This window comes from Lepidochelys kempii, chromosome 4 (assembly GCF_965140285.1).
Source record: "Lepidochelys kempii isolate rLepKem1 chromosome 4, rLepKem1.hap1, whole genome shotgun sequence".
NCBI classification, from domain to species: Eukaryota; Metazoa; Chordata; order Testudines; family Cheloniidae; genus Lepidochelys; species Lepidochelys kempii.
The window spans coordinates 138,292,474-138,311,133 of record NC_136383.1 but is presented as its reverse complement, the minus strand read 5'-3'; the positions used below and the strand labels follow the sequence as shown (position 1 = coordinate 138,311,133).

General features: G+C 48.8%; 1 protein-coding gene across 2 annotated transcripts in view; it reads right to left on the bottom strand.

The window, feature by feature from the left end:
* The window catches only part of CYP26B1 (cytochrome P450 family 26 subfamily B member 1), a 36,226-nt gene extending 17,827 nt beyond the window's left edge, over positions 1 to 18,399 (bottom strand). For both annotated transcript variants that reach the window (XM_073343022.2, XM_073343020.2), the window contains exons 1-2: positions 17,775 to 18,399; positions 13,281 to 13,505 (exon numbers count right to left, since the gene is read on the bottom strand). In XM_073343022.2, coding sequence (XP_073199123.1) covers positions 13,281 to 13,505; positions 17,775 to 17,978 — 429 coding nt within the window. In that variant the 5' untranslated portion in view covers positions 17,979 to 18,399. The remainder of the gene's footprint in view (positions 1 to 13,280; positions 13,506 to 17,774) is intronic.
* Between the last annotated feature and the right edge of the window lie 261 nt (positions 18,400 to 18,660).

The window sequence follows — 18,660 nt, the reverse complement described above, 5'->3', positions numbered from 1 at the left end:
TTCAGAGGAAGGTAACCAGGCAAGAGGCAGCTGTGGGATCCTCTGCCCCCAGAGCACAGCCCCAGGCGCCTGGAGAAGGGGGACGGGTGTTGTCATTGAGCCCCAAGAGCTGCACAAATTCCTGGGGCTCTAAAAGCAATTTGTGCCAGGAAATGCAAAAAAATAAATACAATAAAATACACCCCGCCCTCAAGCAAACACACTGCCTCCCATCACCTGCCAAAGAGCTAGGGAGAGTTAATCTAGGGATCCCTTCCCAACTCCGGGGAGAGGGTAGCTGGCTACTCTGACACTCAGAGAGTTGCTCCATTGTCAGAACTGGAAGCCCACCTCCGCTGCCTACCGCTCTCTTCTTACCTATGTCGCCTCTGTGTCCCAGCAGCTAGAGCCAGGCTAGACCCACTGAGTCTTGTCTAGCCCATCCTGCTGCCCGCCAGGGTTTGTTCCCTGTTACACAAGATGGCCCCTACCCAGCGCCTCCTAGCTCCCAGGAAGTTTGGCTGGCTGGCCCAGCCGCTCCCTAACTCAGGGTTTATCAGCATTCACTGGCACTGGGATTTGTCGTGGGCTCACCTCCAATGTGTTTAGACTCCGTATTTACACTTACGCCTCAAACAGCTCCTGCTTAGACCTCTGTAACCACCCTGGCTCCTTAAAATACTTCATCCTCGTCCCCACTCAAGCCTCTTCTCTCAAAACTAAATAATCCCACTGGCCAGTGTGTTCTTCTGTACATTCCCCTCCCTGGCCTGGCCCTCCTTCCCGCTCACCCAGAATGCTCCAATGCAATGGAGCAGCTTCCCAGTTGCAAGGGGGATTCAGTCCCAACAGGTCTCTCCTTCACAAACGCATTCCTGCTTCTAGGCTAAAATCCCTGCGCCCTCTAGTGAACATTTGCCGAATAGCTCGGATCTTCTAGTCTAGGGAGTCAGGAGGGAGGGAAGGTTAAAGCACAGAAGGGAAGAGGAAGCAAAGGAACCTCAATGTTCACTTTTCTCAGATGAATTAACAGCAAAAGCTTCCTGCCAGAAAGAGCTTATTAAGGTGCAGAATGGTCTCCCAAGGAAAGGGGAGAAACTCCCTTTGCAGAGTCATTTAAAGCTAGACTAGACAGGCCCCCAAGGCATGCTCTGTAGGGAACAGTCCTACACTGCCAGGGGAAATCGGACTGGCTGACCTGATCTATAACATGCTATGGCTGATATGAGAGGCAGCTAATTCCAAATTCACCCAGGCCCTGCCCCATTCCACACCTAGGGTGACCAGATAGCAAGTGTGAAATATCAGGACAGGGGATGGGGGGGTAAGAGGCTCCTATATAAGACAAAGTCCTGAATATCAGGACTGTCCCTATAAAATCAGGACCTCTGGTCACACTATCCCCACCTGGAATCCACACCTTAGTCAGGAGGTACGTATTTCACTGGGTTTTAGACCCAGATTTATTCCCCTTCCTTGTGCTACACAGGCCAGCTGTGATCCTTGTGGCTTGTTAGTCAATATAGCTGACAGCCAAGGCTACCACTGACTCTGGAATCAGAGGGGATAGAAAAATGCATACTCCTCAAAGAAATTACTTAAGCCCCACACACGCATGCACCCTTTCGCCCACGGGTCAGAAAGAGAGGCCACCATCCAGAATGCGGATTAACCGACCCTGTCTGGAAACTTCCGAATACGCCTCTTCTTGCAACAAAGACAGGATATTTAAGGATTTACGGTTATCCTAAGGCAGAACATTCTTGCCCGGTGTCTCAGCTCCCTGGATCCACAGAGAGTTCCAGCTACGCGTGACAATGAGAGGTGCCTCTTCCCTGTCTGATGTGACCCCACCAGGCCTATTGCATTTCAGCTATTCCTTGAGGCACAGCAGAGAGAAGCAGCAGCATCCCTTTATACGCCTTTGGCTCGTACCCACAGTGTTTTCATGGACAGTTACCTTGTTTGAAACCGGTTTGGTTTAAGGGGAGTTTAGTGCATGCACAGGTTCTTTTCAGGCCCTGAGAACGAAACCCTCCATTTATCCAGTGACAGTGCAGTTCTCACCACACTGCCCACTCCAATGTGCCTCAACCCTGGCCTCTCGGAACGGGTGAGGAGCTCAGTCTCCATGGCCCATTCAGTTCCTGACCTCGGCTATTGCTGACGCCGATGTCCAGCAGGAGCCAGATTGAGATCCGTTTCACGTCGGCCACTCAACAGTCATCTGGCAATCACAACAGACCTGTGTGGGACTCAAACCAGCAACGGAGTGGCAGTAGGCCTCCTGATTTCACTACCACTAGACCCAGAGTTGCTCTCCTCCTGCTCCTCAACCCGGAAGAGGAGGGAACAAAGACTGTTAATGAAAAGCCCCATAGGAAGAGGACTGGCCTCTTTGCACTTCGAGAACAGGCCTCTGGAACATGGCTCTCCCAGGAGTGGTGACTCAGTGCTCCCTAGGCATGACCTGCGTCCATCAGACTCGCCCCTGCAATGTTTGGAGCCGGTGCCAGCTAGGACAGGTTCGTATTCCCTGCCTCCCCTGAGTTGTTGGTCCAGTCCTAGAAAATGAATAAGCTGATGGCATGTTAACACAACACTCTCTGTTGAGCTCCAAAGGCTACTTTGGCTACAGTGGTTGTGTCTCAGCTACCCGCTGCTCTCAGCATGAGCCCAGGAAACACCAAACAGTTTCTAAACCTTGACACAAGAGGTTTATTCACCTCAGTCAAGGGCCAGACAAGTATTTGCTCCAACCCTGCCTTCCCAATTGTAGCCACATTATAGTAGATGTCCTCCTTCCTCCAAAGCATCAGTTCTTGGCCACGGCTAGAGGCAGGATACCCGACTTGATGGCTCAATGACCTTGCAAATCTTACATACCAATATTTTCAGATCTGGCTGCCAGGCTCACGAGCAGGAGTGGTTATGGAACCGCAAGCTCAAATGGAAGGGAAAACAAAGTAAGATGCTGCCGGGCACTGAGCAGTCACAGGCAAGGCCGCCAAGCCAAAGGTGTTCAAAAGAAAAATACTTGAAAAATACTTTTTCAGCTGCTATTTTTACCCCTGGAAATGTACATAAATGGGCTTCTTCATTTCACACACACACACACACACAGAGCAAAGATAGGAGGCTGATCACTGCCTTTCCAAAAAGAAAAGGAGGACTTGATGCCACCTTAGAGACTAACACATTTATTTGAGCATAAGCTTTCGTGAGCTACAGCTCACTTGTGCTGTGCAAGAGATCATCATAAAGAGCCGCTGGCTGGAATATCATTGAACAAGACTGATGCCATGTGCCACATGCCGGAATTGATGAGTAGCCTTTTAGAGCGGCCCTTCCCATCCCCCATTCCCATCTTCCTCAGTGGTATATTGTCATCAATTGGCAAATACATTATTGGAGGGATTTACAGCCTCTTGAGAGATCATTGGTAAGGTGGAAGCTAAGAATCTGAACTACACGGAGTTTGCTCATCAAAGCCCAGCATTCCCTGAGCCTGCCAGTGGGGTGTGTAATGTAGAAATTTCTCCCAGGGGAGGATGAGAGAGCAGTGAATCCGGTTGCAGTAGGGACCCCAAGTGACAAGGGTCAAAGCCAAAGAGGTTGCTGTCGGCCTCAAGGGACCATTACTGGAAGCTAGAGTTGGTTTGAAAATTCTTGAGAGAACAGTTTTCCATCGGAAAGTGCAGCGTCATCGGCATGGAAATGTTTTGCAGGAATGTGTAGGTTGTAATTAAATTTTTGGCCGGAAAAATTTTAAATGCACCATTCCAACTTTTCCTTGTTTCAATTCGTCTCCATTTATTTTGTTTCCGCTTTGATATCCTATTAAAATTAAAATTGTAATACTATACTGGAGCTATAAATTACAAATATAGATAAATATTTTATATTGTAATGTAACGTTTCAACACAACTGCCACAAAACAGTTCAGCGTTAGCAGAACAAAATGTTTTGATAGTTTCAAGCTGAAAATTTTTCAGAATTTTCATTTCGTGGGAAATTTCGGGGGGAGGGTTGTTCCACTTTGGAAGGAAAACAAATTAATGGATATTTCCAATTTCCGATCAGCTGTCCTGAAAACCCACTGCTTCCTTGGTTCTGAAGGCTAAGGACTTGCTCCAAAGCCCATCCAAACCAATGGGAGTCTTTCCACTATTTCAGTGAACTGTCGATCAGGCCCTAACAACATAGGTCATTTTTTTCCAAGCGTCCGTCAGAAATGGGGACTGGCTGCCTTATGGGGATCAGGATACAAAGCCTGAAACCTACATGTCAGCAGCGGCCCAATGCTATGACCCATCCAAAGGGTTTTCATTCGCCTAGATGAGGGGAGCTCTCTCATCTCTGTCCAGTCCCGGTTTGTCATGCTTTACATCCCAACCTCCCCCGCAATCCTCCCACCTGGCTCAGTGACCATGGGAGACTGAAGTCTCCGGTGAAGCACATTACTAAGCCAGCATGTAGGGAGAAGTGACCCCAACCCTGCCTGTATTGTACCTGCTCTGTGGATAAATACAGGCCCCCAGGGCTGTCAATCCAGCCCCTTTCCCCAGCAAGATGTACAAATGCAGCTAGAGCACCAAGAAATCAAAGCCTTTCCCTAAGTCTGATAAGTCACAATATTACCAGGGCCCTAACCTCACTCAGCAACATGGGTTCTATTTTTATCCCCTCTTGAACCTTCAACATATATCCTTGGTGAAGTCAGTGACCCACACTGGTATGGGCCACCGGGTGATACAGCTGCAGGGACACCTGTGGCCGGAAAAGCTAAATTAGCTCACACACCGATCCCCAGTCAAGAGCTGCTGCTCAGCTAACAAGGAGCCCAGGGCCCCCCAGCCCAGATGGATCGTTTGATTTTTTTTCCAGGGTGAGTTTCCGAGACGCCAGGCTAGACTTGGAGTAGCAGAGAATCCCATTGAGTGTATTTGGGAAGGATAATAGCCAGCGTCTCTCTGTCCATTGCCCTTATAGTAGGTTAGGAGACTCCAACCCTGAGAAAATATCTGTTGTGTAATGCAATCTGGCCCGTTCTAAAAGGCAGAATAAATGTGCTCTTATGAGCACCAGGCAGGGATGGATTAGCAGGATCCAAAGATGAGGGTGACTCCATCAGAGACGGGGACATCACCCCAGCCTGGACTTCAGCTTTGTTGTCTGAATCTTCAAGCAGGAGGGGAGAGTTCCCAAGAGCTACATCCAACACATCCCTGGCAATTATCATATTTATCCCGGTACACGGGTGCTAATGCTTAATCACGCTTCAATTTCCATCGATAATTAAGATTCCTTCATTCTTGGGAGTATTCCCTCGGCACTTTGCACAGGCGTAAAGAACAGCGCAAGGCAGCGGAGAATAATGCAACTAGAAGTAACCGCATGAAATTAAGAGCAGGAAAATGGAAGCAGAATCACAAGAAAAACTTCCTGACAGCAAGATTCCTTAGACTGGAAGAGCACTCTTCCAGTCTAAGTGAGGAGTGGGATAACACAACCTAAATAGAGTCGGTAGTTGAGAAACTTAGAAGTGGAGGATGGATTAGATGACTTAAAGTTCCTACCCAATCTCTGTGATTTGTACATGGCATTCTATACTCCCTGTCCTGCTTTGTTGCTGTACACTGTTGAACCACTGCCATGTTGCACCCTAGAGACGGTTGTGTTTCCAGGATAGGCAAAGAGCATTTGGGGTAAAGCACTACCTTAAATTTCTAGATGTCTCAGAGGATTTCTGGCATCTTTGGATAATAGTAATAATACCCAGCTCTCGTATAGCGCTTTTCATAAGCAGATCTCAAAGCGCTTTACAAAGGAGATCAGAATCCTCATTCCCATTTTACAGATGGGGAAATGGAGGAACAGAGAAGGGAAGTCAACTGCCCAAGCTGGTTAAACAGGGCTCTAGTGGAAGGTGGAGGAACGCAAGGTGGCCTGCTTAAAGAGGCCTGTGCTCCCAGGATATCTGTACGATTGCTGGCGTATGACCAAAGGGATTGCACTCGAAAGCATCCTTAAAGGTTGCAAGACATATGAAAATGCAAAAAAGGCAACATCCACACTGGTGTTTTTGTGAAAGCCACTGGAGTTACCCTGGATTTTCTCTGAGAGTCAGATCCGGTCTAAACTCAGGGAGCCAGCCTCAGTGACAATCTCTCAGTCGGGACATGATCCTGCACCCTTTGAAGTCAATGGGAGCCTTTCCACTGCCTCCAACGGGCTTTGCATCAGGCCCTTTGCATGTGAACTAAAACTCATTGGGCCAGATCCCCTAATGGTGCAAAGTGGCATGGCTCCACAGATGTACCAGCTGAAAAGTCAATGGAGCCATGCTGATTCACGCCAGCTGAGGATCTGGCCCCATTGGCTCAGGACGCAGGGGATGGTTTCCTTTCCGCCGTATGATTTATACTCCATGGCAACAAGGACGAAAGGGTTCAATGGAAACGTAAAATATTTTAAGAACTTGGATCAGGGCTTTCATGATGGGAAAAGGTACCTTCCCACCCCCCTCCCTTTGCCCCTTCCCACAGCAGCTGGTTTGTATTTGGTTGTAAATTTATGGCCCCTTTTGTGTTCTTAATCCTCTCGCAAACTATATTAAAGCCTCAGACCTTTCTGCTTGGTGCTAATAAGCTCAACACTTGTATGCCTTCGAGGCAGAACATTAACTATGGTGTGTTAACGAATGCTGTAGTTTTGGACACCGGAGCAGTGAGACAAAGCAGGCCACTTGTTATGCCACAGTTTGCTTCCTCCAGAACTCCCAGGGTCCAGGACTTCTACCCATCTTGGGGTGAGGGGGTGGGGTTTGAGCCAGCTCTGTCTGTTTTTAGGACTGCCATGCTGGAACAGACCAAGAGTCTGTCTAAACTAGGATCCTGTTATCAATACTGAATGTTTCAGAAGAAGGTGTTACCCTTCACCCCATAATGCACCTACTTATACAATACTACCCCATGCAAGAGAAAATTCCTTCCTGACCCCAATTGGATGACCTCTCTATGCCCTGAAGCATAAGAGCTGAGAGCCTTTGCAATTTCATTTTTTTTTTTTTTTTGCGAGCTAAGTTTGGCTGCAGAGACTATTATTATTCATAGAAGCATGTGATTCATGTTACTTAAATTTCCTTATTGGTCATTCACATTTTAGAAAACACAAACCCATTTCCTCTAAACCCCACCACAGAGCAGATTTTTCTACTCATCTCTTACAGGTAAATATGGATTTGAGGTCATGTCCTCCCAGGACCCAAATCCTTTGCCAACCCTAAAATGCATAGGGCCCGATTCTGCTTTAGCATACGCTGGTATAAAACCAGAGCAACTGCATTAACTTCAGTGGAGTTGTCCGAGTGTAAATGAGAATAGAATTCAGTCTATAATATTTAAATATATAAACAGTGCCCTCTCTCTATGGCATGGAGGACACAGTATTCAGTTCTGAGTGGTTAGGAACCAGAGAGGTGCCAATACATTAAGGGGAACTGAGTGAAGTGTAACAAAAATGAGCAAGTTTCAGAGTAACAGCCGTGTTAGTCTGTATTCGCAAAAAGAAAAGGAGTACTCACGAAAGCTCATGCTCAAATAAATTGGTTAGTCTCTAAGGTGCCACAAGTACTCCTTTTCTTTTTTTGAAAAATGAGCAAGGGACTGAAAGGATTTATTAGAAGCCTCGAAATAGAGTGAATGTGAGCAGTGAGGATGACCAAGCCTGGGGTATGACATCAGTCTGACAAGCACTTCAGAGACTGAATTGGGGTAACACCAAAGAGAGAGAAGAATTGTTTAGGGTGATCTAAGAAGGGATAGCCCCGGGGGTAAGACTGAGCAAAGGAAAAATAATAAACTAAATATCCGGCAGACATGTGTGGAACTGTTCAGTGGCAAGAACTCCTATCAACCGAGGCACTGAGAAGCTGATTTTAAAAAGTGATCAGCATCCGGGATTTCGGTGGGAGAGACAGATGCTCAGCCACTATGAAAAATCCGGTCCTTAAACAAATGTGCTGTGGTGCAGGGCACAATCCTGTACTGGCAAAGGGATGGAAGAACAGCGTGTCTTTGCCTACTATGGAGACAGCATATGATTTCGGGAAAGGGGTGTCTCATGCTTAGACAGACAGCAATTTAGAGCAGGGGCTGTTCTTTTGTTCTGGGTTTGTCCAATGCCTAGCACAATGGGGCCCTGGTCCATGACGGGCTCTGAGAAGCTATGATAAAAAAACAACAACAACATTACAACAGCATCCCCCAGCCGGGAAAACTAGCTCCTGTATTTGTAACAGCTGCCCCACTGGAGTGTTTTCTGTGCCTGATCACACACCCTAGCAGGTGTGAGCCTCGGCTACAGTAGCTATTTTCATTCTCATGTGCTCGGTTTGAAGTGGCATACTGTATATTTACAAGCTCCCTCCACGTGGGTGCCTGGGGTTGGTGCTAGTTTGCTGCATAAGCCCAAAGCTGGAAATGATTTTAGTTGGGGATTAGTCCTGCTTTGAGCAGGGGCTTGGACTAGACGACCTCCTGAGGTCCCTTCCAACCCTGATATTCTACGATTCTATGAAAGCCAGCTAGCATTCTTCTCTGACTTCAGTGCAAACCCTGTGATCCAACAGCAGTAACAACCGCTAGGTACATATTGATCTGGGGCCCCCAGGGCTTGCAAATGTTCTTATCCCTCGGTTTCATCTTGGGCCAAGGGTGAAGCCACCTTTGCTGATATCAGCCATAAACAGATGTGACTGCTGAAGTGTGCAGTCCCACCAAGGACACTGCACACAGCTCCTTTCTCACCTTTCCACCCCAGCCCCTGAGCTGTTTGGTTCTGCTTCTTTAGCCACAGGTGCACACTCCAATAAAGACTGATAAGTGAATTTCCCAAAGGCGAGCTTTCGCCAGTTTATATTCACTTGGACAACCTCTTGCGGAGGAGTCTTAATAAATGGGGGAGGGGAAGGCCGTGAGCTGCCATAGCTACAGACTTTTTAATATGGCGTAATAAGAATACTTTGTTCTTCTTTAGCACCTTTCATCCCAGGATCTCAAAGCCCTCTACAAATGTTAAGAGATTAAAGCCTCAAGCACAGAGAAATCAAGTGATTTGTCCAAGATCACAGGCTGTGGCAGGGCTGGGAAAAGAACCTGATCCAAGATCGCATGGCAAAGCTCAGAACAGAAGTACCTAATCGACCTAGCTCCCAGATCCTGTTTCTAACCCCTACTTCCCAGTAGCTCTGCTTCACCTAAAACATTCTCATTGCTTGAGACATTATGACCTGGAATGGACAAAGCATAGGAGAGGAATACTGCAGAGAACAATCATCCTTCATTTGGCACTCCACTGGGGATAGACTAGATGATGTAACACATCATCTTCTGTCGATAAGGCACCGGAGAAACCCTGCCACATAGCCTAGATTGTTAAAGTTGTCCTAAGTGTATGGCTTCCACTTCCTCATAAGCCCTGAAGCACATTCTTGCTAACATTCCCTTCAACCCCAATAGCAGGATGAGAAGAGTTAAAAAATAATAATAATAATTGCAAAACAAATAGCAGCTTCGGAGCGAGACTGCTTTATCCAAAAGAAACCTGAGACTACCATCTCTGGCAGGGCACCTGGCCTGATAGGACCTTGGGCTGGTCATCATCTTGTCTTCTCCAGCCAGAGTACAGAGATACAACCAAGAACAAAGTGATCTTTGTTTTCTTCTTATTTGAAACATGTTTGTCTGATCTCCAAGGGAGTAACTTACTTGGAACTGCCTCCCATCCAGGGCAAGGACATCCTTGTGTGCATGGAAAAATATTATTCAAGTGACTGCCAGGTAAATAGTTACACTGATGCAGGGAAATCACTTGGGCACACACCTAAGGTCGTGAAACACACCAGATGCTGACAATCAAGAAAACAATAATTAAGAGAAAAGCAGACTAGGGAAGGCAAGGGAACCAGACTAAACTTTTTCAAAGGAAACTGATCCAGCAAGCTTAATCTATTGGTACAATAGTGGATGTTACTGAAAGAGAAAGCTTAACAGTCACCACAAGAAAATACCTCATTAAAAAATGGTTAGCATTTAAAAATGTCTCTCATTCTCCCTTCTCCCTCGCCCCCATTCCCCAGGCCCCTAATCCTTGAAGGCAGCTTGTTTTTATTTATGATGTCAGCCAGAATTCAAATGGAAAGTAGGCGTAGACTAGCTCAGGAAACAGTGTATAGGGTTCGGATGACACCAAAATCTTATTTGATTTCAACTCTGCTCAAGTCAAAATCTTGTGAGAATATTTGGTGTCATAAGGTTCTGGCCACATCCTAATTGGAAAATAGGCCCCCAAGTTTTGGATCAGATGTGGAACCAAACCATGGGAGCTGGGGAATTTGGATCTTAACATGCCGTCCCTTCCCACACTCACAAAACTTGGCCTGCATCTAGGGGATGTTGTTCCCCCTCGGTAAAAATAAAGTAACTGGTTTAATGTGTCGAGAGAGAGAGAAAAAAGGCATAGGATGGAAAACTCCCCTTGTGAAATGCTTATCAGTCAAGTTCTGATGTCAGCGCCTCAGTGTTCAGTTGAGGTACAAATCATTAGTAAACCTGAAGGGCTCTATAGGCAGGTGCAAAGACCTTTTAAGTGTATTCCCTTTCCATTACCTCATTCCCACAACCTACTCTCTTCCCCGACCCCTCTATAATTTTTCCTGAGGTCTAAACTTCATGGTTTTATTAAAGCTTCCGCCTACTGAGATTTCAGCCAAAGGTCCTCACGCCCCCCCTTGTTTGCAATAAAGAAGAAACATCTTTCCTTCCCGAAGGGAAACAAAAAAATATTTAGACAGACCTTCACGTAATTGTTTGACTCTGCCCCCTTCCTCAATAGGAAACTTGAGAGAGCTGAAATTGCAGGCTTCAGCACAGCTCGGTTTCCTTCCTGCAGCCGTCCCAAAGTTAGCTTCGCTTTTTTCAGCAATGTATAACCAGGCCTCCTCTCCTCTCCCTCAAACATCCCAAGCGACGCCCCCATCCTAGAGGGAGCAGGGTCATCTCTTTTTGTGTGCAGTATCACACCCACATCCTGATACTACAATGGGGCGCATTGCTATGTACAAAAAAAAAAAAAAAATAACCCACAACAAATCAAATTTGCAAACTGGAATCAGATATAATGAATTCGACTCAACTCTGTGTAGGTTCTTATACTGTGCTCATCACTGGAGTGTCCGAACATCTTCCAGTAGTGCATTAAGAGATGGGACTAACATCTCTCATCTTCTCCCCAGTGGGGAAAGCGTGCAGAGAAGAGTATTTTGTTTTGGTAGGGTTCCCCCGCACACACACCTTTGTGTTTATGTTAGAGAAGGCAAGGTCAATAAACCATTATGGGTCTTCAGTATGCAACAGTATCCAATACCGGGGTCCATTCAGCATGCAGCACTATTGTGAGATAACGGTTATTGTCTTATATATTTTGTCTCTCATTCTACTGTCCAAATGAAAGAAAGGTCAGAAAAAGCCTATTTTGCGGTGAGAATCAAAGGATACGAGGGGGATCCAATTGCCCCTCTGTAATCTATGCAACCCACAGTACAAATCTGCACTACCTTGAGATCAGGCCACCATCTCCTGCTAATGCAGTGTCTTACGGGCCCGAATGCCAGTGTTTGTCTGCTAACGCCCAGATCATGCCATGAGCTCTGTGTAGAATTTCCGCCCGGGAGCAGAAATTCTGCCTGCAAGGAACGCACCGCAGGATTGGTGCCTGGGACTGTAAACTCTAGGGTGGAGCAAATGCTGTGACCCTAATCTCGGTTATTCCAGGGTAATTCTCCTGAAGGCAATGGTTCCCTACAGTGTATACTCTAATAATTACCCTTTCCTCCGTGCTTAGATCAGGTGTATTATTATGAGGGAGCTGTTGGCATGCTGGGCTACACAGAGGTCGCAGAGGAAGACAGAGGGACAGGTTCTGCTCCCAGGTTACCCTGGTGGTCGGTCTGGGAATCAGAATCTGAAGTCAGTCCCACAGCATCTGATTTCAACCCTTCCTAACTGAGATCAGGACCTAGCCCTAGGAGGCCTCCTGCCTTCAGTGCAATGCCCGGCATGCTGATGAAGCTCTATAACAAAAGAGAGAGCTCAGCACAGGTGAAAGCCAGAGACTGCTGGAAACACCCTGTAAGGGACCAGTGGGTGCTGGCTGGAGACAGCTTCTCTGACTCCTGGCTTCGGGGCGGGGCAGCACCATCCTGCGCCTTTGAAATAACAACGTCACTGATCACTAATGAGGCTGTTTCTCCCCTCTCATTCACAGGGACAGGGACAGCCTCCCCCGCCCACCTCTCTCCCCATGGCACAGCCCTGGCGTTGCCCTTTTAAGAGGGGAGCTGATGGACAGAAGTGGATCGGTTTTCAGGTTACAGCGGTTCACGTCACACGTGCCACCGGCTGCAATTGGGGAAGGGGAGCCCCAGGAAGGGGGGTGGGATGTGCCGCTCTGTGTCCTCCCCAGTCTCTCTCTCCTCCCCTCCTCCTCCCCCCCCCCCCGCCCAACAGACCCATAGTAAGTCCACGAATAAATCCAGAAGCGCTGACGATCCCGAATCTCCTCCCCGCGATCCCCAGCCCGCGATCCGCCTCAGAAAGAAGCGGGGGCTGCAGGCATCCCGCCCTGGGCTGAGCTCGACCAGCATCGCCCTCCTAGCAGTCGAGCTTGGAGCTCGGCCGGGCGGGCCCTGGTTTGCTGAGCCCCGCGGAGATCGCCCTTCTCCTGGCGGGGATGCAGAGCTGCGGGGAAGCCCGGACCAGCCGCCTGCCAGCCCTGTCCTCCCACCACCACCTCCCCCCGGGCCCACTCACATCTCTCCATCGCCCTTTTAAATTCCTCAAAGGACTCGCGGGCCAGCCGGCAGCGTTCGGAATTTCGAACGCTCACCCTGCCGCGTTCCATTATCCGAACGCTGCGACTCTGCTGGGGGCACCCACGTGCGGGGGTGGGGGGGGGGACCCAGGGTCACAAGTTTGCTGCCCCACCCCACCCCACCCCGGAGCTGGGGGAGGGCAGTGCCCGTGCCCCCCTCTCCCCCTGCTGAGGCGGAGCAGGGACCCAGCTACCGGGGGAGCTCTGGGACAGGAGCCCACTCGCCTGGCTGGAGCACCCCGGGGTTTGAGGGTGGACGAGGCACTAAACTCGCTGCCCCCGTGCAGCCGGGAGTGGGGGGCAACCTAGTCTTTCCCCCCTCCTGCCCCCCGCTGCTCCCTGTGAGTGTGGGTTGAGGGCCTCTTACCTTTCTCTTGTGTCGGTGGATGTCCCCGATGGAGTTGGCCACCGTGTTGGGTCCTAGGAGCATCCTGGTGCTCCGGGGCCACTCCGTGCTCACCAGGTGGTGCTCTCCCATCAGGATCTTCCGCACGTTCTCGGCGCCGGTCACCCGGATTAAGGGGCGTCCCAGCAAGTGAGTCTTAAAGACATTGCCATATTTCTCCCTCCTGGACGACTGGAAGCAGGAACCCTAGGACAGACACACGGACACTGAGCCTGAGGACAGAGAATCCCTTATGGGCCCCGAACAGGCACCGACTTTGATCCCTAAAGACAGACACCTTTATTGAGATCTCTGCGACTTTTATTTAAAGCCAAATGTCAGTAAAGGGATGGGAGGGTCCTCTCTCTTCTCACCGCTTGTCCCCACTTCCCTCGGGCTAGCCCGGCTCCAGCTTGAGGTGGCAGCCGGGGAATGCCCTACAAGGAGCTCCTTGGGATTTCCCAGCGCTCGGATGCGGAGGGGCGGGGGGTCGTGCGATGTACTGGCTTTTCCAATGTTAGGGCCCAGCCAGGAAAATGTATCCCTGTCAAAAGCTCGCTCTCTCTGTTTAAAGATCCGGGAAAATATTGTGGGGGGAAACAGATTATGGGCCTGCAGAGGCACACCCCCCCCGTGACCTTTGATTCACCCCCAAGGGGAGGGGGAAGGCTCCTTTAACCCCAGTCAAAGGAACTTCTTCCAAGACCATCCATGTACTTTGCAGCCCCTCACGAACTGCCAGCTATTAAAACCAGAATGGCCACTAGCCAGTGGCTAACAACAGAAGGGATCCCACAAGCCCCCTCCCTTTGGATTTATGATGAACGCATTGAAAAGCAGTTTAAAAGAGAGAAGAAGAAGAAGAAGAAACCTCCCGGAGTTGCACCGCCTAACAAGGAGGAATGCAAAGACAGGCACACACGGGCTGCTGCGCAGGGAGAGACAAATCACTGGACGGAGGCCAAGCAGGTCTTGGGCGCGGTCTGGGGAGAAGTTTGGGGAAAGAAGGTGGACTTGGGGGAGGGGGCTCCCTTTTCTGGGGCGTCAGACGCGACCGAGGCCCTCGGTGTGTGCGGAAGGTCAGCGAGGAGAGACGTCACCCTGTAGCGGGAGGCGATGGGTCAGCGATGCGGGAACGTGATGGTTTGGACGGGGGTAACTGGGATGGGTTGAGTCCTGTGAAACCAGCAGGGCGTGTGGTTCTGTCCCAGCGAGACTCGGGGCCAGCGTGGCTGGATTGGCCATTAAGGGGCATGGAACCAGTGCTAGTAAAATGATCTCGATCTACGGGGCTGTTGGAACATACCGGAGGGGGGAAGTGGGGGCTATAGACTGAGGCAGCCCGGGGGAACGAACAAATCTAGCCCCGGCTTTACAGAGCTGCGAGAAATCAAGTGCCCTTAAACCTACCAGGCTGGACTACCAGGGGTGGTGCCGGGCTCCCATGAAGCTTGGACGAAGAGGTCGTGTTTGTCACCTTGATAAACTCAAGCTCCCTGGATAATCAGGCTAATTTGGAGAGCTCTCCTGTTGTCCGCACCCCGTAATTGACGGGAGTGCTGGACCCTGGGCGCTGTATTCTCTGCCTGGCGCCCTAATGAAGTTAGGGAGTCCTCCTATTACCGGCTGTATAATCTTATCCACTACCTCCCGACAAGAAACGTGCTGAGATCTTGGCGTCCCGTTCCTACCCCCTTGTCCTGAATGCACAGACTTTACTTAAAGTACCCTGAGAGCGAACAGCACGAACACTGGTTGTAAGTTGCTAGGTCCTTGCCAAGACAGGTAGATTTGTTTCATGCTACTCTTCTCTGTCTGCCAGGGTGAATTAATTACCAAGTCTTCCAATTAGGGCCGATTTAATGGACCAAGGATGTATCCCATAAAGAACACTTCATCCAGGAAACCAAAATAACTGACTGCCCCCTTCCTTGCTTTGCTGCTCCAGACACATTTTAGTTGCATAAGATACCAACGTTTTAAAACTTTTCATGAAATCTGAATTACTTTAAAGGGTGTAATTGTCTTGGGCTAAGTCCGTCTGCAGATTCTGGAGTTTTAATAACTTTCCCACATGCGCGGAGGCTCTTCTGTCGTAGAAAAGGGGCAGGAGTCGTCCGACACAAGGCGGCCAAAAAAAAATTGCCCTCCCCCCCCAAAAAAAAAATTCAGAACGCTTGTGAGAAACTTTCTACCAAGTTTGCAAAAGGAGCTTCCCCTTTAAATACAATCGCTTGGAAGAGAAAGTTGCGATCCGCGCTTCACCATTGTAGCTACACAACCTGAAGTGATGTTTGTGTGTGTGTGGGGGGGGGGGTGTTTATTTTTAAACAAAAGCGCGGTTGTGAATTTTCGATGTTTCAGGTGACCCTGTTTCTTGATCTGCGTAAATATAATTAAAGTGCTTTTTGTGGCATTAATAAAGAGTTATTTGTAAAGCATTTCCACTGCAACACAAAGGCTGCCTTTATGTGGCAGGAGTTTCGAGCCGAGTCCAATTTATACAACATTTTGTATTTTTAGCCCTGGACTCTGTTTGGATGGAGCCTGTGGAAAGGGAGAACCCTTTTCTGGTCCCCCTGTAAAAATCTGATAAATTTCTTTAAAAAATAAAGCACCATTGAGAGCGTGCGGTTAACTCTTTAGCGGCTGCCAGAAGGCTGGAGCTCTCCTCTTTTACAAGGCTGGGGTGGAAAGAGAGGGTCTCTGGCTGGGCGCTGCCGGAGTGTGTTATGGCTAGAATTGGTGGGGTCCGAGGGGGAGGGAAAGGTGCGACCGGCATGCACACGCGCCCGCCCGGTGCATTGGATGTGTTGCGAGCACCGAATTGTGCGAGGGGAGGAATCCGCTCAGAAACCAAGAACGTGTAAACCGGTGTAGCCGCCTCTTCCCCAACCAACCAATGAAATCTGCCCTCTGCTCGTTAGAGCATCCTTGAAATAATACATTTGCTAATTCCAGGCGGGTTCCCTCCTAAGCCAGTCGAAATCTATTTAAGCGGAGGAGTGAATGAAAGCGACAGATTTGTGCCTCGACCGGCCTGGATATTGAATTTAGAGGGTCTGTACGCTTCAAAGCGCTCGTTATTGACAACAGATTGTAGTGTGTTTTCACGGGGTATTGGGGATTGTTCCTTAATAACCAGCTACACTTCATCAGTGCTGCTAAAAGTTAGTTCTTGGACCAGCACACACGTCACCCGGGGGTGACTTTATCCCAGGTCTTTCGGTCTAGGGGTGGTCACATTCCACAAAACGCTGTTCAGCGTTTAGCAAGGCTAATCCCGGGTTAATCTAACGATTACCTGCAAAGGCTTCCCACTTCAGTGGGTCCCAGTGCTACTGTTTATACAGCTAATCTATGGCAACAACTGCAAACACGGGTACAGACGAAAGCATCCGATGAAGGGAGCTGGAGCTCACGAAAGCTTGTGCTCAAATAAATGTGTGAGGCGCTCAGGTGCCGCAAGTCCTCCTCTTCTTTTTGCGGATACAGACTAACCCGGCTGCTCCTCTGAAACCTGCAAGCCAGAATCACTTCCCTTCTATGGCTCCTGAATCGACAGTCTTCCCAACAAGCCGCCCCGCTGCCCGTGGGTGCCACAAATACTCCTTTTCCTCTTTCAGAAATTAGCTGGTTTTACCTGGCGGACTAATGTGAAGCTGTCCTAGCCTTAAAGGGGCTATGCACCCACTTGGCTCATTTTCACTCCCAGGCTGGTTTGCAAGGGCATTCATAGAATCATAGAATATCAGGGTTGGAAGGGACCCCAGAAGGTCATCTAGTCCAACCCCCTGCTCAAAGCAGGACCAATTCCCAGTTAAACCATCCCAGCCAGGGCTTTGTCAAGCCTGACCTTAAAAACCTCTAAGGAAGGAGATTCTACCACCTCCCTAGGTAGAATTCTAAGAGGTACCCATCGGGGCAGAGCCGTGCCTACATGGTGACCCCAGCCCCTGCCGATGATGGGACCCGCAACGTTACAGCCGTGAAAACAGCATCGTCCTGAAGTCTTAAAAGTTCACAGTTCACCTCGCCCTCTGCTTGGGCGGAGGGGATCATTTGTGAAGGAGACACGCTTTTTTTTTTTTTTAGTGGCCAATAAAACACCGTTTCAAGGGTCCAGATTGTTTGCCTCCTCCAGCAGCAAATGGTCCCGATTCTTAAATGCACGATTCTATTTAAACGAATGCAATTCCTGTATGAGACCTGCCTCAAACCGACCTGAGATTTGAGGAGGAAAGCCTAGAAAACACTCCGCAGCTCAACGCAATCCGCTTGCCATGGACCTAAAATGTTGCCAACCGACAGGCTTCCTCCATCTCTGCTTTGAAAACGACCCCCCCCCCCGCCCCGTCACAGAATAAAAATCCCTCTGAAATCTGCCCCCTGCTCCTGCGAGAACGCATGATGCAATCCCACCGGTGCAAACCAACTGTCCCAGACCACCTTAAATGAAGGAAGGGGAATCCTTACCTGTAACAGCCAGTGGAAAGTTTCTCCGATTAAGGGGAATCCCATAGACCCTTTAGGGATCGGTAACTTGCAGCTTTTGTCCCGAGTGGCTGCCCAGCGCAGCTGCCACAGCTGTTGGGACACTGCCAAGAGCAGAGTCAATGATACCAGGCATGCAGCAAGGGTAGCCAGCGCAGAAACCAGATCAAAACTTTCGAAAAGCATATTTGGAAGGAGGAGGAGGAGGAGGGAAGGGGGGGAAAAACAACCCAAACCCTCTGAAATGCACCGCACACAGGCACCAAAAAAAGGCAAATCAAAAGTCACCCACTGTAGCGCTTCATAGAAGGTGAGCTCAGAGCAGGGAAGGGGGAGGAGATCAGAATTTGGGGGGTGGGGTAGGGAGGTGTCTGGTTCTCTTCCCCCCACCACCAGCAGCAAAATAAGATTCCCCTCTCTGAAAACTTTTAAAGTCAACTTTTACAGAGCATACAGCCAAAAAGAAAAAAAAAAAACAACCCACAAACTCTGAGTGTGCAATCAAATTAAAAAGAAAGAAGAAGAAAGAAGAAGAAAAAACCCTATGCAAATGCTATAGGTCTCTTTGCTGCCAGTGCAAGCCAGAAAAATATAGCATCTATCTAGATCGTGAAATAATTCAGCAAAGATCTGGAGAGATGGAGCAGGAATTAAATATATATATATATATAAATATATATATATATAAATATATATATATATATATATATATATATATATAAATAGAGAGAGCAAGTTATATAGCTATATATAGGCTGGTTATTGTAAGCCCTAGACTTTTCTCCACTGGATTGCTGTAAAGAGGGAGGTTTGGTTGTTAAAGCCTCTCTCAATGTGAGTTTGAGTAAAAAAGAAAGTCAATGTGTGT